Here is a 22,524-nt window from a genome sequence, read left to right on the forward strand (position 1 = left end):
GTAGTTACGCAGGGGGTAGTTATCCGGGGGGTAGTTATTATGGGGTAGTTATCGGGGGGGGGGTAGTTATCGGGGGGGGGGGGGTAGTTATCCGGGGGTAGTTATCCATGGGATAGTTACCCGGGGATAGTTATCCGAGGGGTAGATGTCCTAGGGGTAATTGCCCTTGGGGGTAGTTGCCGTAGGAGGGTAGCTGACCGGGTGGTAGTTGTCCTAGGTGGTAATTGCCCCGGAGGGTGATTGCCCTAGGAGGGTATTTGTCCGGGGGGGGGGGGGGGTAGTTGCCCTAGGGGGGAATAGACCTGGGCCCTGTTTCATAAAGCTGTTCGTAAAGTTACGAACAACTTACGAGCGACTGATGATCAGTTCTGATGTGCTATACATATCGGAATTTCCATAATTCAGCACAAGAAGTGATCACCAGTTGCTCGCAAGTTGTTCGTAACTTTACGAACAGCTTTATGAAACACCCTCCTGGGCGGTAATTATCCGGGTGGTAGTTATCCCGGAGGGTAGTTTTCCAGGGGGTAAGTGCCCGGATACCTATTTAAACATAAAGATAAGGATATTCAATCTGACAAGTTCATGCAGTGGCAAAATCTATAATTTAGTAAGCAAAGATATACTGGGGCTATAATATGGGGCATTATTTCTTAAACGTATTGTTCGTTTTTGAAGAAGAACAAGTTTATTAATATGTGCATTATATGTTTTGCCCCAAATTTTATTACAGTAATTCACATGTGGCAATACTAAAGAGTTATAAATGATAATATATTTCTTGGTTTAAAAAAAAATTTTTCAGTTCTGATAAAATCTCAACTGTCCGTGAGATCTTTGAAGAAACATTGGATATATGAAGTTTCCAACTAAGGGATTCATTGAAAAGTATACCTAGAAAAGAAATTGAATCAGTTCTTTCAATTATATTGCTATCTATCTTTAAAGTATCACTATTCAACAATACTCTTTTATTTATAGAATGGAAAATAACATATTTCTTTTTTTGATAATTCAAAAATAATTTGTTACTCTTGAACTATTCATTTAATAACTGAAGTTGCATATTCACTGTCCTTATCAATAAAGCAATATTCTTGTGTGAAAACATAACCACTGTGTCATCAGCAAAGAGTGAAAACTTAAAAACACAAGAACAATTTACTATATCATTAACATAAATAACAAAAAGCAAAGGACCCAAAACAGAACCTTGTGGTACACCAATATTTACAGAGAGATAAGAAGTCTGACACCATCGACCATCACATACTGTTTTCTATAAAACAAATGATCTTCAAACCATTGTAATTGTACACCTCTCACTCCATATAAATACAATTTCTTTATTAGAATCTTGTGGTGGATGGTGTCAAATGCTTTTGACAAATCCATAAATACTCCACAACAATAATTACCATCATCAATTTTCTGCAAAATATAATCTGTGAAGGATATTACGCTAGAACATGTAGAGAAATAATCCGAATTGTTCAGGTATCTATACATTATTTCTGGTTAAAAACTTAGAGAGACGATTGTATATAAGTCTTTCCAAAGCTTTAGCAAAAATAGAAAGAATTGCAAGCGGTCTATAATTTTCAATACATTCTGGATTATCCTTCTTGAATAACGGAACAATTTTGGCTATTTTGAGATTATCAGGGACAACACCAGACTGCACAGATAAATTATGAATATAACAAAGAGGTTCAACAAAACAATGAATGCCTTGGCGAGATATCATCAGGACCGCTTGCCTTTGAACTTTGAATAGATGCAGACATATCTACTATTTCATGAGTAGATACTGATGTACAGAAGAAAGAGTTACTATTTTGACGAGAAAAATAATCAGTAAAATCACGTGAAGAGTTCGGTACTGATGATGAGAGTTTTGCCCCAACATTAACAAAATAAGAATTCAACTGTTGTACAATATCTTGTCTCGATGAAAACTTCACATTATCATTATACATACATTTAGGTAGTGAGATATCTTTCTTCCTTCCAAGTCTATAATTTATACATTGCCATGTTTTCTTCATATCACATTTTATGAAAGAAAATTTATCAGTATGATATCTATATTTTGAATATCATATAGTATTTGTAAGTCCATTTCTATAATTCGTATGATTCTCATGATATGTAACTCTTGAATTCTTCGAACTCAGTTTGTACAGCTTATTTCTATGATGTATAGATTTCAATATACCTTCGTAATCCAAGGCTTTCTACAACGTAAACTATTTGAATTAAAAGGAGTAGATCGCAGTGGAAAACAACTGCTATATGGAGGAAAACATTTCAAGGAAAAAATCATAACTTTCGTTTACACCATTCTGATTGCAAACATTTGTACGATCAGTTAACCTCAATTTTTGTTTGAATAATGATATATTTTCATTTTTTTATTCATCTTTTCCGGACATATTTCTTTCCTTTGTCTACCACAACCATGAATTTTCTTTTAAGTGTACAAAAAACTGGAAAATGATCAGAAAGATCCTTATAGATGATACCAGTCGGAAGCTGATCATTCAATAAAACATTCGTACAAATATTATCAATCAAAGAAGCATGTTTGGTAGATACACGAGTTGGCTTTGTAATCAAAGGGTATAAATTAAATGAATACATCATATCCCAAAAAATATTGTGTTTTATTATGTACGCCATATTTCAATAAATCGATATTGAAATCTCCTGTGAAGTAAATATCTTTCTTTTCAAATTCCAATTTTTCTATTACATTATGCATTTTATCAGGAAAAGGTATATCAGTATTTGGTGGTCTGTAAATGCATGCTACAATTAGACTTTTTCTCTATGACTATTTCAATGAAAAGCATTTCATATTCTGTTGTAATACATGATAACTCTTTGCGTACTGTATGATGACATTCATTCCGGATGTACATAGCAACTCCACCGCCAGCCTTCTGAGTTCTAAACATATAAGACAAAGAATAATTTTCAATATTATAACATTTGAAATTTGTATTTTCATGAAACCAAATCTCAGAGAGAGAGATTTATAACACAAAAACTATAATCAAGTGATAAAATCATCATATTAAACTGATCAAAGTTTTTAGGGAGACTTCTCACGTTTAAGTGAAAAACAGAGAAATCTAATTGTTCATGAGAAAATCAGGAACTATATTGACATTTAGGCCTTGTTATCATTCGATTGTCATCTTTAATATCTGTATCATACAATGTTTCATTATCAAAATTCGCTGAATTTATTTCACAAGGTTTTATCACAAGTGAATACAATTTTGATATATCTATCAATGTTTTTTGACAAATGAAAATACTGATATAGGGTAAATTTGAATTCGTTGTCATCACATATGTGATTAAATGGTACAATTTCTGAAACACAGCGATGACTGAGTAGAAGAAGTACTGAAATGAACACACAGACACATTCACTGAGCGAAGTTATAAACCAATACTAGAAAAGAATAAAAACAATACAATATGCAAAAGAAAATGAGGCTTAAAACATGGAAGTAGCCCCAAATACATAAAAACAATAAGCTCTCTGAGAAAGGATAACAAGAGTATAGGCAGATTACATCTATAGAATGAGGTCATCTTCACTTCGTATCATCTTTTCCAGTTTTTCCACCACTGGCAGGCAGAAGGGCGATAACCTTGCCATCTACTGTCCACGCTGCCAGAACCTTTCTGTTCTCTCGAGTTTTTGCCAGGAGTGCTTGGTTTTTGACTGTCAGATCCTCCACAATGGAAATTCCAGATCCCTTCAGCGTCCTCCTGTTCACAAGTACTTCACGTCCCTTTTTGTAGGCCGATAGCTTCATGATGATTGACCGATGGTGTCTTGTTTGTTCTCGGGTGTTTGGTGTTGTCGTTGACTTTGGTGATTTTCCAGTGCGGTGGCAGCGATCTACATCTCCTGGCGTCAAGGTGATTCCAAGCCGGTCACGGATGATGTGTGCTGCGGTGGCCTCAGTGTCTTCGCCAGGCCTCTCCTCCACACCGAAGATTCGAATGCAAGAACGTCGAGAGTACTGCTCGAGGTCACTGACACTATATTGCTGACTTTTTGCAGTTCACTATTGAGTGTTGACACAGTTTTATTCAATGCATCGATCTCTTTCTCTTTCGTGTGAAGTTTCCGTTGCAGGTCCAGCACCTCACCCTGAACAACCTGGATTGTTTTCATCAGTTCTCCCATTTTTTTCTTCCCTGGCCTCGCGTACAATGGATTTCAGGAGTGAGCTGAACTCGTCATTCTTCACAAGCTCTTTCACTACCTGGCATGTCACAGCTGCAGATTGTCTTGTGCTGGGTCCTCCAGCGGTAGTGGCCATTGTGTCTCGACAATAGGCAACAGGATTAGTGTGAATTGTTCTCTCCTTCAAGGATGACCCAGGCAATGAAGATTGAGAGGACTGGCAGATACAGGGTAGAGGGTTGAACTGTCACAGAAGTGTCAATATGTGGGACCAACACAGTCAAAGTTGATTCATGGAGCTCTCGAGTCAAAGATTTCAGTTCCAGAACTACTCCACTTGAGCGATGAACTATACAATATCGACATACTCACAATGTACTGAATGCTTCATATTATGAAGAGCTCAGTTGCAAAAGGTACTCCATCCATTTTCCATCAAAATTCCCTTTTTGGTCTTGATGTACTCATTTTTAGGACCTCTTTACACCTATACTAACGAAAAGCTGAATTTCCAACCAGAAAGTGTTAAAAATTTACACTTAAAAATCAATTCGGTTGCAAAAGGTACTACATCCACTCCAATGACATCATCGGGAAATTGACCAATCAGAGAGCAGCTTTGGCTTGACCCTCTACTATTATCTACTGATTTAATAATCTGTAAACAAAAGAAGTTGGCCTTTTGGCTTTTTGGCTTTCTGTTAAAATCACCACTCAAATCTGACCAATATCTTGAAAAACTCATAACATTTCGATCAAGCTATGTAGGAAAATGAAGGAGAACTCATTGATAAAACAAACCACCCCAGGAGAAGGATCGAGAATGAAAAGCAGTCGACAAGAGCAAAGGAGAAACTGGAGAAATTACCCAACTCTCACGTAGTCCCACATACTGTTAGTTACCGGTACCGTGGGTTACTGCCAGGGTGTTGAGTTTGAGCCATAAATTGTACCCAGAATAAAGTACAGACATTTTGGAGGTAAGGCCTATTTCTTACATAAATAGCTTAACAGCTAATAAGTGTTTGACAACTAGTCTGAAAGCTCAGTTACTTTGTTAGATGTAAACAATGGAATGAAATTCTGACATCCCTACCAACAGTGCTTTACCTGTGGGTATGCTGTGCTATTCTATGCATGATGTCAAGTACCAGGCCCCAGGGCTTGAAAGTACATAGTGACATACAGCTTTGAACAATAGATATATATTCATTGTTGTACATGACATCTTTTACTTATACAATGTCACAAAGGTAATACCAAATGTGTGTTTAGTATAGGTGTCATATTACTCATCGAAGGTCTTGATTACTGTCAGCTATTAGATTATCAGATTCATCTTACCTGATAAAGAAGATACAAGAATGAAATTCATGTAATGAATTCAATTACACCATTGAGAAAATACAGCACATTCAGATGCCGCTTTTCCACCTTTTCGCTTAGAAGTTACTTTGAAGAAAAAATGAAGAAAAGATAATGAATACAGTATTCTTGAGACATGTGAAGGAAGAATTCACAGAGAGAAAAATGGTCAAAAATTTAATACAAAGAGGAAAAAGATAAGAGATCTTGAGATAAAGCTCGTGAGAGGAAAACAGAAGGAGAAAACGGAAGAGAGAAATCACCTGGTGAGATATTGTGACCCCTCCCCATCTATAACCGTTCTCGTATAATGAATCCCCCCCCCCCCACGCTTATGACCAATGACAGTCATTCATTCAAAATATTCGTCAGCAAGGGAGAAGTGGGGCATTAGCGATGCACATTGGTTTGTTATTCTTGATGCTAAATAGGGCAGGGCATTGTCAATTACCTAGGCCCCCTTGACCTCGTATCCCATCCCCATCAACACCATTGCTGAAAAGAAATAGATAAAAAAAAAAAACATCACACTAAATACATCTCTGGCATGTGAAATTTCGGTTTCAAAAGGTACTACTTCCACTTTCGGTTGCAAATGGTACTACATTCACAAAATATAAAAATGTTTAATTCATTAAAAAAAATAAATGAATGGACCTGGATTTTCTTAGAGAGTGGTTTTAGTAATGTATCATCTAGCAGTATAATAGGGCGAAATATCATTCCAGTCTGAGCTTGCTAAATATGATACTTTAAAAAATCATGTTTTTCTGAGAACTTGAAATTATGGATGTTGTACCTTTTGAAACTCTTCATATATCCAAGATATAGACACAGTTCACAGAAAAAGTCCTTTCACACACGCATTTCAGGAGAGATTTGGAGAGCAGATTTTGATACACAAACACACTTCAGGCAGCCATCAAAAAAAAGTCACAATTTACTGTTACAATTTTAATCAACTTTTAAAGGATGAAATTAGGGTTTTCTTGCCTGTAATTTGCTGGAAGAACCAAAATGTGAAGTAATAATTGTCGTGAATTACCCTGAAATGATTTTCTTGTTATATCCTTCACGTAGGCATAAAACAATAGATATAATTGAAATAATAAAAAATGCAGCATTTTCCAAGAATGCCCGTTTATTTTGTATCATTTTCACATAAGCTTTGCCTGTAATATGATTTGTTGTTCTTTTCATAAATCTGCAAACTACAAATTCCAATATTATGGAAATATCAAATGTGATACCAAGATAATGTACCCATTCCAAGCAATGCATCATAGGTTTAATATATTTCTGTATACTGCAATGAAAAGCGCCCCACATGTTGACATAGATAAATTTCAACCATGACAGATAGTGAAGGTTGACGTGCTTTCCCTTTGTGGTATATATGAAAATGATTGATTTTAAAAAATAGGAGGAATATATACTGGGGATAAAAAATATATGAAGAAAAAATATGACTCTAGCATATTTAATATGCATTTCTTTATATTTTGGTAAATACCGCCCTAATAGGTAACTGAGAAATTTTAGATGTTGGGTCATGTGTAGACTATGAGTTGCTCTATCCATGTGCCAAATAAGTCTGTGATATGTCAAACAATAAAGAGGTTATATAGGGGGTACAATGAGCCCCCCCCCCCCCCCCCCTTGGACCTGGAAAGGAATCAAAATCATTATTTTTAGAAATTTGCATCCTTAGGAATATTGTGGTCGGCATTATGTACAGACTTCCAAACTCCAATATCAAGGATTTTTTAACTTACTTTTCAGATTTGATAAAATCCCCAGTTTTTAAAAATAAGGATTGTTTCTTCCTCGGCGACTTCAATATTGACTTACTCAAGTTGGAAAATGATACTGCCGCACACGAGTTTCTTCAAACATTTTTGTCCTCTTCTTTTCTTCCGCTTATTTCGAAACCTACGCGTGTCACTGATCACTCTGCTACTCTGATCGACAATATGTTTTGTAATACCCTACCCCTTATTAATTCTTATATAATTCTTTCAGATATGACAGACCATTATCCAATTATGACTCATTTTGCGCTTAAAACCTCAGTTAATAATGTTAAATTTTCTCATCTCCTTTATTGAGTCGTAGAGTCTCGTCTGAAAAGCTAGCTAGTCTTGATGCGGTTCTCGAAACTGTTGATTGGTCAAGAGTTTTTGAAAGTGATGATATTAATTTGTCTTTTGATTATTTCATGGAAACATTTAATTATCATTTGGATAATGTAATTCCGAAACAAAAAAAAAAATAAACGAGATTATAAAAAGACACCTAGGTTGCCATGGATTACAAAATCAATTCTTCGGTCGATTAACAGGAAAAATCGATTGTATTATAGATACAAATTGGAAAAAAATGAGCGATCAAAACGTAAATACACTTTATATAAAAATACTCTAACTATGATTCTACGTTCTGAAAAGAAAAGATACTATTTTAAGCAATTGCAAAGATACAAGTTTGATATGAAAAATACTTGGAATGTGTTAAAGCAAGCTATGAATGTCTCGAGTAAAAAATCTGGTTTCGACAACATTAAGTTGAATGATGAAATCATCAGTAACCCTGTTCACATTGCAAATGCTTTTAATTCTTACTTTTCAAAGATAGGTGAAAGTTACGCCCAAAATATTCCTGCGTCAGAGCATCATTTTGCTGAATATTTAGGCCAGCGCAATTCTAATTCTGTTTACTTTACTCCAACTAATAGACATGAGATTATTGATATTGTATCTTCTCTTAAGAACAAGAGGAGTTCTGGGTATGATGATATAGATAATTTCATTCTTAAAGGTGTTATATCTTCAGTTGTTGATCCACTTGTTCATATATTCAATTTGTCAATTTCTAACGGTGTGTTTCCTGACAAGATGAAACTGGCCAAAGTAATTCCATTATTTAAAGGTAGGGAATCCCATTTGCATGCCTTAAATGAAGAGTTGTATAAATACAGTGGTATGTTGAAGAGAGTATCATTTTAGAAACTCCCATAAAGTATTGAAAGTGGAAGGTAACATTTAGTACATTTTTTTGACCGTTAGATTTTGAATTGAATTTTTTTCGGGGCTCACCGTAAATTCCAGTACATTACTAGGCTACCTTTGCAGACCCATGCACCGCATGTGTGTCCATCATGTATATTTCGTGAAGAAAGTTCATCGACACTTACAAACAGTTCTATATACATTCTTGCCACACACTCTATATGTTATTACATCAGCTCTTGTACTTTTAGATTTGTGTTTATAGATAACAAATACAGAAGACTGCAACAAAAAGGCTTAAGTGTGGCTGACACACAGAACTACTGAGTAGTTGAGTTTTGTGCATCATTCAAATTTTAGATAACTGTTGACTTCCAAATTTCTAAGCAGTGGCCTAAGCAAGTCCCCTGAGGTTCATATTTAATGTTTTGCTGCATTTTGGGAGGTCTGTAAAAGGTATCCCCTACCTTTAAGAAGGGTGATAAATCCGATGTCAGTAATTATCGTCCAATTTCATTATTATCATCGTTGTCCAAAGTTTTTAGAGAAACTCATTTATAAGAGAACTATTGGTTTTTTGAAGTTGCATAATATTTTTACTAATTCGCAATTCGGTTTTCGAGAGAAGCATAATACAACTCATGCTCTTTTATATTTTATTGATAAAGTGGCTCACGCAATTGATAATCACTCTCATTTAATTAGTATTTTCTTGGACTTCTCCAAGGCCTTCGACACTGTTGATCACGATATTCTACTCCACAAGTTATCACATTACGGAACACGTGGGAAGGCCTTGGAGTGGTTCAAGAGTTATTTGGAAAATTGAAGACAGTTTGTTACAATCAAAAATAATTGTTCAGTGATAAGAGAAGTAAATTGTGGTGTTCCGCAGGGAAGTTTATTAGGGCCACTGTTATTTATTGTTTATATTAATGATTTTTGTCAGGCATCTAAAGTACTTTCCTTGCATCCATTTTGCTGACGATACCAATGTATTTTTTGCCCACAATGATGCTAATTTTCTTGTTCAAAAAGTTAATTCTGAATTACAAAAAGTGAGTAATTGGGTAAGAGCCAACAAATTATCCTTGAATGCCCAAAAAACGAAATACATGATTTTCAGTAATACTGTTGATACTCTGAGTACAGCTATAGTTTTGAATGATATTCAGTTGGAAAGAGTTTCACATCTTAAATTTCTTGGAATTATTGTTGACGACAAACTTTCCTGGAAGTTACATATTGATTATATATCCAACACAATCTTGCGTAATATAGGCGTTATAAATAGAATGAATTCGTATATTCCACAAAAATCATTACTTATGTTATATTCTTCATTGATATTGCCTTATCTTAATTATGGTGTTTTAGTATGGGGTAACACTCATCAGAATCTACTGGATAGAGTGTTTCTCCTACAAAAGAAAGCTCTCCGTATCATCTGTTATCCTTCCATACCCTCCCACTCAAATTTGTTATTTTCCTCCAATAAGCTATTAAAAATTAAAGATTTGTTTTTATATAATTTGGGGCAATTTATGTACATGTACAGCAACGACTCACTCCCGTCCATTTTTGCTTCTATGTTTCAAAGAAATCAATCATTCCATGAGTATCCCACTCGACGCTCCAATGAATTTCATTTACCTCTTTTACGAACGATGTTTGCTAAGAACACACTTATTTACACTGGACCAACTTACTGGAATTCCCTGAATAATGATATAAAAGATTCCCCCTCTATATATTCATTTAAAAGAAGATTAAAGTTTTCTTTATTGCAATTTTATGATCCCACAGAATTGAATTAGCCTGTTGGCTTATTTCAATTCCTTTTCGAAGAACTTGGCTTACAAGTGATATACCGTATTTTCTCGTCTCTCTTGTCCTGAGACACCTACAGAGTAGGTTTGATTTCATTTATATTATTTCTGCATCTATTTCTCTATACTTTTCTATATAATAGTATCCTTTTCACGCATCCCATCATTTTTTTCAATGAATTCTGTCGAGGATCACTGGATCTGCTCTGTCTTTCTGTCCGTTGTATTGTCTTCCTGTTATATTAGTCTTGTCTCGTTCTGTCTTGTCTATGAGTCCCCCTTTATTAGTTTCGCCGTCCCAGTTTCGTTTTCTGTTTACTCGCCTGAGTATGTATGTCTGTTTGATACTCTTTCTTCCTAGAGGCCTTCCAGACTTTTTTCTTTTTTACTTTATTCCCAGTCTTTCTTCCCCTTTTTGCATCAGTTCAATTTCTATTGACGTTCTGTACTTGAGGGGCCCACATTCTACAAGCATTGTCTTTGTAGTGGGTCCCTCCATTTTTCGATGTCTTACGCATTATGTCGTCTTTATCACTTCAGTCAAGTTTCATTACAACGTATTTCTCATTCCAAGGTTCTTCGATTTTATTTTTCTCAATTTACTTTGTCTTGACTATGCAACCTTATTCTCTGTTACCAAAGAAAGTGAAATGTTTATGTTCTTTTCGAAAAATGAAATAAAGCATGAATTGAATTGAATTGAATTGAAAATATTTTGGGCTTTATATAGGGTCAATCTGAATGATATTAATTTATCTGAGTTCCTATGAAGATCAATTAGTCCATAATGTTATAGTTCCATACATCCCACGAAACACAAGTAACCACCTTTCGTATATACATACAGGCGTAACTCTTACAAGTATAGATGGTAGTGGTTTGTTTGTTACAATTGAATAAAAAAAGAACTGATTGAAGATTTCAAATGTGTGAAATTCAATGGACCACTTTATTGAGGCGATGCCATTTTATCTACTTCCTGAAGAGATGGGTGTTTTCATCTGTGTTTCAAATCACTCCCCCCTCCCTTTCGCTCCACAGCTCAAATCCATAAGTCCACATTTTATGATCTACCTCTTGGTGTCGCCAAGGTTTGTGTAAAAAAAAAAATAAAAAAAATAAACACCTGTTAGATGCCACACATAAGAATCTGAATTCATGGATTTTTACTTGTGGTGTACATTGTTGCTTTGTTCAAACTTACATTTATGTGACCACAATGTTACATTATGTCTTCAGAATGAAAATTGTTACAAGCCTCCATGCCAATCGGTCGGGATCCTTATTCGAAAATATGTACTCTTTGTTTATGTGCTGTTCGTATTTGTTTGTGTCGGAGGGAGGAAAAGGGATGAAAACATGGAGGTATAGTATTCACACTGACAGGATAGTCTTCCCTTAGTATTTTATTTTATTTCTCACCCTCTTTATGTACTGCACAGCTGGAATCAATCAAACACTCTGGAAGACTTGACATTTCTGCTGCTGCATCAGAGGCATATGCCAAGAGTATATGCACCATGCCAAACCTTAAGACTCTGGAGCTAGAGAAAGTCAACATAGCCGACGGTTTCTTTCTTGCCCTGAAGAAATCAGCATTAGAAGCAAGGGTATCTTAATTTGCATTTGTTATATTCCAGTGTAATATCGTATAGTGTGCCATAGAGGAGAGATTCATGTTGACCGTTTTGAATAGAATCGAAAATGAATGGAATTACAAAGTTTCTTTAATACAGAAGGATTGTAATCATTCGATCAGAAACCATTTTTTTTTTAAGGAATAAATGGATGGAATTTCCAAAGTACACACAACAATGATTCCAATGTTAATGTCTACTGAAAATTGAAAAGGAGATGCTGGCATAACCCCATAATCGTATATACCTTTAGGTGTCACTCCTTAGAAGATACATATACTAATATTACAAATGTGGATGGTAGTGGTTTCTTTAAAAGGGTAGAAAATATAGTGAAGATTTTATGTGTAAAATTAAATGGAAAACTTTATTGAGGCAATGTCATCGTATCTACTTATTGAAGTGATGGATGTTTTAATCTGTGTTTTACATCATCCCCCTCTTCACTCCACAGCTACAATCCATAAGTCTTCTTTTCATGATCTACCTCTCGATGCCGGCAAGGGTTGTATTAATGAATATTTATATATGTACATTAGATGTGTGTGTAAGTGTGTGTGTGTTTTACTATACATATACATATATGTATACGTGATATGTATATGCATATTGATATAATAGGGGTATCTCAGCTTCTATGAGCATATGAAATCGTAATCATCAAAAATTGTATAATATTACCTTAAATTCTACAATAGCTGGAATCAATTACACACATTGGAGGACCTTCTATCTCGGCTGCTGCATTACAGGCCTACGCTCAGAGTATCTCCACCATGCCAAACCTTCGGGCTCTCGAGCTGAAGAATGTCATCATAGCAGGCAGTATCTCTATCTCCCTTACATCACCATCAACATTGGTACTATGGGTATATCATTTTTTTTGTGTGTGTGTGTGTGTGTGTGTGTTTGCTTGGTATTAGTTACTTTACAGGAAATCTTTAATACACGTTTGATATTTTTTTTTCGGTTAAAACAAGAAAAAAAAAACATGATAAAGCCACTTACCATTAACTGCCCCAAGAAATAAAAATGAAACTGTTATCAATATTGAATAAAATAGTAATAATGTAGAATGTTCATGTTTTCACGTCAAGTTCGTATTGGTGACGATCACATAATTCTGACTACTGGCTTTCACCATTGAATTATTCCCTGTGGATGATGTCCTCCTTGAAATTATCAACAATTTATGTAATACATAGAGCGGTATTCTATGGGTCGGCACACAAGCTGAATAATATCGCATATCTATTTTTTTTTTGGGGGGGGGGGGTGGGGGAGAGGGTTGGGGCAGATTTGTATTTGGTATAGAGGTTAGCCATGTCTCTACTTTCATACGCAGACATGTATTTATTTATTTTTTTAAGAATAGACCTCTCCATGCTATAAAGTATAATCGTCAAAATTGGATTGATACGTGTTTCTATTTTCTATTTTCCTTTTATGATGTCCAAAATATCAGGGCTATGTAATGACGCACCATAACAAGGAATATAGAGAAATGGGTAGATATTTATGTATTCTTGTAAAAGGGTGTGACATGAATGATTTCAGAGAAAGTCTCTGGGTGGCAAGATTGTAGAAGCTTTCAAAATTTATCAGCTTTGTCTTCCTAAGCTTTTTGTCACAACAAATACATGAAGTGATAAAGAAATAAACATTACAAACATAAATCGAGATGGGGGGCATTTAATGGAAATATTTATGGTGAATTTATATGCACTGTATGACTAATTACATAATGCATACGAACAAAACACGACATGTAAACCCCCTTTTTTTCACTCATAACACAGAAAATAATAATTTTCTTGCCAATAATGTAACATATAAAAACCAGCTGCCCTTATAGATCTGTGAGTTCACGTTTGTTGCTACACGACCATAGAATGAAGGATGGAGAGTATTTGATTTTTTATCGTTTTTATGATTTTCATTTTCATTATGAATTTCATTTTAATAGGGTATTGTAGGACTTAAAATTCCGTTGTTGTATATTCGTAGCGTGGGCATTAAAGGTGCATCATGTGCATACTAGTACATGTTATTACACTTACTGGTACTTTAGAAATAGCACTAACTGCATAATTAGCCAAAGTGCCATTTCATTTCATCTCAATTTGTAGTGAAATAGATGATATGGACTAGAATAGTGCTAGGAAAGAGCAAAATTATGCCAATTGATATGGCGAATTAAATATCCTTTGTGTGTAACATTGTTTTATGCATTAGACTCCCCTCTACAGAACTTCACAGTTACTATCACTGTGTCAACATGAAGGATCTGACATCTCGGCTGCGACATGGCAGGCCTTAGTCCAATTCATCTGCGCAGTTCCACATTTTCAAACTCTTGAACGGGCATATATTGGACACCATCAGCATCAGGCTTATCATTTTCGTCCAAGAGTGAAACGAGGATCGGTATATCTTTTTTTCTCTCTCTCTCTCTGTGCTTCTCTAAATTTACTTCACTTTGTCTTTCAGGAGAGTGGAGAAATATGTCACAGAAATTATTGAACTCATTTTGATTGAAAGTGTAATATGTGACATCAGATTATGGTATTGTGTTATAAAATCATTATACGTACAGTTAAGGAAGAAATATAACGTAACATTGTTCTTCAAGGTATATAATCTATGTCAAAGTGTTCCAGTCGCCTTAGTGATTATCAATGATTTTCTTTTCCCACTTTTATGTCTGCATTATGAGCCTTTTATTTTTTGAGGGGGGTAAGATGTGAATGAGTAGGGATAAAAGACATGCAGTGCATTCACATGAATTTGAATATTAATTCTGACAACGTATACTTTTACCTCCTCCTGTGATGCTACCTAGGAGCTATCAATGGAATTAGCTACAATTTCGATTGTTGGATCAAGAGCCTTAGCAGAAATCATCTGCACCATGCCAACTCTTCGGACTCTAGAGCTAAATGATGTCAGGATCACAGACGATTTCTACCTCACATTCGCCGAATTAGCATCAAGAACAAGGGTATCTTACAATGCATTAATCCCCCCCCCCACCCACACACACACACACACACACACACAAAATAACTGAGACTGAACTAAAGAGCAGATATTTGTTTTCAGTATTCATGAAACAAAAAAAAATAATAAGTCGTTGAACAGACTAACAAAGACTTTCATGAAAAAAAGTCATACCATGCTGAAATTTAATCTGTTATAACAAAACAAAGATTATTTGGTGAACTCATATGAAAATCGATTCGTTCGATGGTATACTGGATTAGCATCACTAGAATTATCCCGTAAAAGTCATAGCACAATAAATCAACCACTTCCATAAGTCCCATTGCGACATTATTACCCCTCTAAATGTCACATCAATTCTACAAAGCAATGGTGATGGTGGTAAGTCCTCATGAAGGTGGATTAGTCTATAATGTCATAGTTTCATACATCCCACGAAACACAAATAACCGCCTTTCTTATATAACTCCTTAGATGATACATGTACTTCTCGTACAATATAATGTGGATGGTAGCGGTCTCTTCACTCGAATTGAATTTAAAGAAAAAGAAACTAAGTGAAGATTTTGTGTGTCAAATCAAATGGAAGACTTTATTTAGGCAATGTCATTTTACATACCTCCTGATGTAATGGGTGTTTTCATCTCCGTTTTACATCACTACCCCCCCCCCCCGATCCACTTCTTACAGGCGTCAAACTTACAGGTATAGATGGTAGTGGTTTGTTTATTACAATTGAAGTAAAAACAAAAACTGATTGAAGATTTCAAATGTGTGAAATTCAATGGACCACTTTACTGAGGCCATGCCATTTTACCTACTTCCTGAAGAGATGTTTTTTTTTTTTCATCTGTGTTTCAAATCCCCCCCCCCCCTTTCTCTCCACAGCTCAAATCCAAAAGTCCACATTTCATGATCTACCTCTTGGTGCTGCCAAGGTTTGTGTAAAAAAAAGAGCACCTGTTACCGACCAAACATTAACTCTTTATGTGACATGGTGGAAACCCCCTGTGTGCCACGTTATTCTGAGACAGGAAGGTATTCATGCTCGGAGAAAGAATTCTGTTTTTCCAATTTGTATAACTCCTACAAATTTCTGTTAAGACGGGCATACTAGTAGGCAAAGTTAAAGAGGAATGCCAAGCTTTGTTTCGATATAAATTTTATGACGAATCTATTTTCAATTTTTCTTTTGAATGACCAGTTGCTACATTACTGTAAAGGCATGACTTTTGCACATAAAACCGTGACAAAAACTTAGAAAGTACGAGCAAATCTAGTTGGGAACGCCGCTTGATAGTCGATCACCACATAGAATGCAAGCCGTATATGAGAGGATCAAAGCACGAGAGACGCTTTCATTGTGCCGCGGGATTAGCGGCGATTAGTGATTTATCGATCGGTTTTGGCGGCTTTGTTTGTTGAGCAGAATATGCGAAGTTGGCACGCCGTCGACTGAGTTGGACGTGCGAACGTGGCACATAAAGAGTTAAGAATCTGAATTCATGGATTTTTACTTGTGGTGTGGATTGTTGCTTTGTTCAAACTTACAATTATGTGACCACAATGTTACATTATGTCTTCAGAATGAAAATTTTTACAAGCCTCCATGCCAATCGGTCGGGATCCTTATTCGATAATATGTACTCTTTGTTTATGTGTTGTTCGTATTTGTTTGTGTGGCAGGGAGGAAAAGGGATGAAAACATGGAGGTATTATATTCACACTGACAGGATATTCTTCCCTTAGTATTTTATATTATTTCTCATCCTCTTTATGTACTGCACAGCTGGAATCAATCAAACACTCTGGAAGACTTGACATTTCTGCTGCTGCATCAGAGGCATATGCCAAGAGTATTTGCACCATGCCAAACCTTAAGACTCTGGAGCTAGAGAAAGTCAACATAGCCGACGGTTTCTTTCTTGCCCTGAAGACATCAGCATCAGAAGCAAGGGTATCTTAATTTCCATTTGTTATATTCCAGTGTAATATCGTAGAGTCGGCCATAGAGGAAAGATTCATGTTGACCATTTTGATTAGAATCGAAAATGAATGGAATTACACAGTTTTCTTTAATACGGAAGGATTGTAATCATTCGCTCAGAAACCGATTTTTTTTTTTTAAATAAAATGAAGAAATAAATGGGTGGGGTTTCCCAAGTACACAAAACAATCATTCCACTATTAAGGTCTACTGAAAATTGAATAGGAGATGCTGACATAACCCCATAATCCTATATAACTTTAGGTGTCACTCCTTAGAAGATGCATGTACTAATATTAAAAATGTGGATGGTAGTGGTTTCTTTAATAGGATAGAAAAAAATAGTGAAGATTTTATGTGTAAAATTAAATGGAAAACTTTATTGAGGCAATGTCATCGTATCTACTTACTGAAGTGATGGGTGTTTTCATCTGTGTTTTACATCATCCCCCTCCTCTTCACTCCACAGCTACAATCTATAAGTCTTCATTTCATGATCTACCTCTCGGTGCAGGCAAGGGTTGTGTTAAAAGAAAAAAATATATGCAAACATATCTATACGTAATATGTATATGTATATAAATATGATAGGGGTATCTCAGCTTCTATGAGCATATGAAATCGTAATCATCATCAATACCTGTATGATATTACCTTCATTTCTACAATAGCTTGAATCAATCTGACACGTTGAAGGACCTTTATTTAGGCGATGCCATTTTATTTTCTGCCGGAAGAGATGGGTTTTTTTTTTCATCTGTGTTTCAAATCCCCCCCCCCCCCTTCCGCTCCACAGCTCAAATCCATAAGTCCACATTTCATGATCTACCTCTTGGTGCTGCCAAGGTTTGTGTTAAAAAAAGAGCACCTGTTACCGACCAAACATTAAGAATCTGAATTCATGGATTTTTTACATGTGGTCTACATTGTTGCTTTGTTCAAACTTACAGTTATGTGACCACAATGTTACATTATGTCTTCAGAATGAAAATTGTTACAAGCCTCCATGCCAATCGGTAGGGATCCTTATTCGATAATATGTACTCTTTGTTTATGTGTTGTTCGTATTTGTTTGTGTCGGAGGGAGGAAAAGGGATGAAAACATGGAGGTTTTATATTCACACTGACAGGATAGTCTTCCCTTAGTATTTTATATTATTTCTCATCCTCTTTATGTACTGCACAGCTGGAATCAATCAAACACTCTGGAAGACTTGACATTTCTGCTGCTGCATCAGAGGCATATGCCAAGAGTATTTGCACCATGCCAAACCTTAAGACTCTGGAGCTAGAGAAAGTCAACATAGCCGACGGTTTCTTTCTTGCCCTGAAGACATCAGCATCAGAAGCAAAGGTATCTTAATATCCATTTGTTATATTCCAGTGTAATATCGTATAGTCGGCCATAGAGGAAAGATTCATATTGACCCTTTTGATTAGAATCGAAAATGAATGGAATTACACAGTTTTCTTTGATACGGAAGGATTGTAATCATTCGCTCAGAAACCGATTTTTTTTTTTAATTAAATGAAGAAGTAAATGGGTGGGGTTTCCCAAGTACACAAAACAATCATTCCAATATTAAGGTCTACTGAAAATTGAAAAGGAGATGCTGGCATAACCCCATAATCCTATATAACTTTAGGTGTCACTCCTTAGAAGATACATGTACTAATATTAAAAATGTGGATGGTAGTGGTTTCTTTAATAGGATAGAAAAAAATAGTGAAGATTTTATGTGTAAAATTAAATGGAAAACTTTATTGAGGCAATGTCATCGTATCTACTTACTGAAGTGATGGGTGTTTTCATCTGTGTTTTACATCATCCCCCTCCTCTTCACTCCACAGCTACATTCTGTAAGTCTTCATTTCATGATCTACCTCTCGGTGCAGGCAAGGGTTGTGTTAAAAGAAAAAAATATATGCAAACATATCTATACGTAATATGTATATGTATATAAATATGATAGGGATATCTCAGCTTCTATGAGCATATGAAATCGTAATCATCATCAATACCTTTATGATATTACCTTCATTTCTACAATAGCTTGAATCAATCTGACACGTTGAAGGACCTTTATTGAGGCGATGCCATTTTATTTTCTGCCTGAAGAGATGTTTTTTTCTTCTCATCTGTGTTTCAAATCTCCCCCTTTCGCTCCACAGCTCAAATCCATAAGTCCACATTTCATGATCTACCTCTTGGTGCTGCCAAGGTTTGTGTTAAAAAAAGAGCACTTGTTACCCACCAAACATTAAGAATCTGAATTCATGGATTTTTTACATGTGGTGTACATTGTTGCTTTGTTCAAACTTACAGTTATGTGACCACAATGTTACATTATGTCTTCAGAATGAAAATTGTTACAAGCCTCCATGCCAATCGGTCGGGATCCTTATTCGATAATATGTACTCTTTGTTTATGTGTTGTTCGTATTTGTTTGTGTCGGAGGGAGGAAAAGGGATGAAAACATGGAGGTTTTATATTCACACTGACAGGATAGTCTTCCCTTAGTATTTTATATTATTTCTCATCCTCTTTATGTACTGCACAGCTGGAATCAATCAAACACTCTGGAAGACTTGACATTTCTGCTGCTGCATCAGAGGCATATGCCAAGAGTATTTGCACCATGCCAAACCTTAAGACTCTGGAGCTAGAGAAAGTCAACATAGCCGACGGTTTCTTTCTTGCCCTGAAGACATCAGCATCAGAAGCAAAGGTATCTTAATATCCATTTGTTATATTCCAGTGTAATATCGTATAGTCGGCCATAGAGGAAAGATTCATATTGACCATTTTGATTAGAATCGAAAATGAATGGAATTACACAGTTTTCTTTAATACGGAAGGATTGTAATCATTCGCTCAGAAACCGATTTTTTTTTTTAATTAAACGAAGAAGTAAATGGGTGGGGTTTCCCAAGTACACAAAACAATCATTCCAATATTAAGGTCTACTGAAAATTGAAAAGGAGATGCTGGCATAACCCCATAATCCTATATAACTTTAGGTGTCACTCCTAGGAAGATACATGTACTAATATTACAAATGTGGATGGTAGTGGTTTCTTTAATAGGATAGAAAAAAATAGTGAAGATTTTATGTGTAAAATTAAATGGAAAACTTTATTGAGGCAATGTCATCGTATCTACTTACTGAAGTGATGGGTGTTTTCATCTGTGTTTTACATCATCCCCCTCCTCTTCACTCCACAGCTACAATCTGTAAGTCTTCATTTCATGATCTACCTCTCGGTGCAGGCAAGGGCTGTGCTAAAAGAAAAAAATATATGCAAACATATCTATACGTAATATGTATATGTATATAAATATGATAGGGATATCTCAGCTTCTATGAGCATATGAAATCGTAATCATCATCAATACCTTTATGATATTACCTTCATTTCTACAATAGCTTGAATCAATCTGACACGTTGAAGGACCTTTATTGAGGCGATGCCATTTTATTTTCTGCCTGAAGAGATGTTTTTTTCTTCTCATCTGTGTTTCAAATCTCCCCCTTCCGCTCCACAGCTCAAATCCATAAGTCCACATTTCATGATCTACCTCTTGGTGCTGCCAAGGTTTGTGTTAAAAAAAGAGCACTTGTTACCCACCAAACATTAAGAATCTGAATTCATGGATTTTTTTACATGTGGTGTACATTGTTGCTTTGTTCAAACTTACATTTATGTGACCACAATGTTACATTATGTCTTCGGAATGAAAATTGTTACAAGCCTCCATGCCAATCGGTCGGGATCCTTATTCGATAATATGTACTCTTTGTTTATGTGTTGTTCGTATTTGTTTGTGTCGGAGGGAGGAAAAGGGATGAAAACATGGAGGTATTATATTCACACTGACAGGATAGTCTTCCCTTAGTATTTTATATTATTTCTCATCCTCTTTATGTACTGCACAGCTGGAATCAATCAAACACTCTGGAAGACTTGACATTTCTGCTGCTGCATCAGAGGCATATGCCAAGAGTATTTGCACCATGCCAAACCTTTCGACTCTGGAGCTTAAAGGTAGGGGATACCTTTTACAGACCTCCCAAAATGCAGCAAAACATTAAATATGAACCTCAGGGGACTTGCTTAGGCCACTGCTTAGAAATTTGGAAGTCAACAGTTATCTAAAATTTGAATAATGCACAAAACTCAACTACTCAGTAGTTCTGTGTGTCAGCCACACTTACGCCTTTTTGTTGCATTCTTCTGTATTTGTGATCTATAAACACAAATCTAAAAGTACAAGAGCTGATGTAATAACATATAGAGTGTGTGGTAAGAATGTATATAGAAATGTTTGTAAGTGTTGATGAACTTTCTTCACGAAATATGCATGATGGACACTCATGCAGTACATTGGTCTGCAAAGGTAGCCTAGTAATGTACTGGAATTTACGGTGAGCCCCGAAAACAATTCAATTCAAAATCTAACCGTCAAAAAAATGTACTAAATGTTACCTTCCGCTTTCAATACTTTATGGGAGTTTCTAAAATGATATTCTCTTCAACATACCACTGTATTTATACAACTCTTCATTTAAGGCGTGCAAATGGGATCCCCTACCTTTAAGGAAGTCAACAGAGCCGACGGTTTCTTTCTTGCCCTCAAGACATCAGCATCAGAAGCAAGGGTATCTTAATTTCCATTTGTTATATTCCAGTGTAATATCGTAGAGTCGGCCATAGAGGAAAGATTCATGTTTACCATTGTGATTAGAATCGAAAATGAATGGAATTACACAGTTTTCTTTAATACGGAAGGATTGTAATCATTCGCTCAGAAACCGATTTTTTTTTAAATAAAATGAAGAAATAAATGGGTGGGGTTTCCCAAGTACACAAAACAATCATTCCAATATTAAGGTCTACTGAAAATTGAATAGGAGGTGCTGACATAACCCCATAATCCTATATAACTTTAAGTGTCACTCCTTAGAAGATGCATGTACTAATATTAAAAATGTGGATGGTAGTGGTTTCTTTAATAGGATAGAAAAAAATAGTGAAGATTTTATGTGTAAAATTAAATGGAAAACTTTATTGAGGCAATGTCATCGTATCTACTTACTGAAGTGATGGGTGTTTTCATCTGTGTTTTACATCATCCCCCTCCTCTTCACTCCACAGCTACAATCTATAAGTCTTCATTTCATGATCTACCTCTCGGTGCAGGCAAGGGTTGTGTTAAAAGAAAAAAAATATATGCAAACATATCTATACGTAATATGTATATGTATATAAATATGATAGGGGTATCTCAGCTTCTATGAGCATATGAAATCGTAATCATCATCAATACCTGTATGATATTACCTTCATTTCTACAATAGCTTGAATCAATCTGACACGTTGAAGGACCTTTATTTAGGCGATGCCATTTTATTTTCTGCCGGAAGAGATGGATTTTTTTTTTTCATCTGTGTTTCAAATCCCCCCCCCCCTTCCACTCCA

At 35.6% G+C, this 22,524-nt stretch overlaps 1 protein-coding gene across 1 annotated transcript in view; it reads left to right on the forward strand.

Annotated features, from left to right (window-relative positions):
• LOC140245800 (uncharacterized) overlaps positions 1 to 22,524 on the forward strand; it is a 137,453-nt gene that overhangs the window by 87,998 nt on the left and 26,931 nt on the right. The window contains 6 exon segments of the mRNA XM_072325314.1: positions 11,858 to 12,025; positions 16,845 to 17,012; positions 18,229 to 18,396; positions 19,605 to 19,772; positions 20,982 to 21,090; positions 21,649 to 21,704. Coding sequence (XP_072181415.1) covers positions 11,858 to 12,025; positions 16,845 to 17,012; positions 18,229 to 18,396; positions 19,605 to 19,772; positions 20,982 to 21,090; positions 21,649 to 21,704 — 837 coding nt within the window.

This window comes from Diadema setosum, unplaced genomic scaffold, assembly GCF_964275005.1.
Source record: "Diadema setosum unplaced genomic scaffold, eeDiaSeto1 scaffold_35, whole genome shotgun sequence".
Lineage (NCBI taxonomy): Eukaryota > Metazoa > Echinodermata > Echinoidea > Diadematoida > Diadematidae > Diadema > Diadema setosum.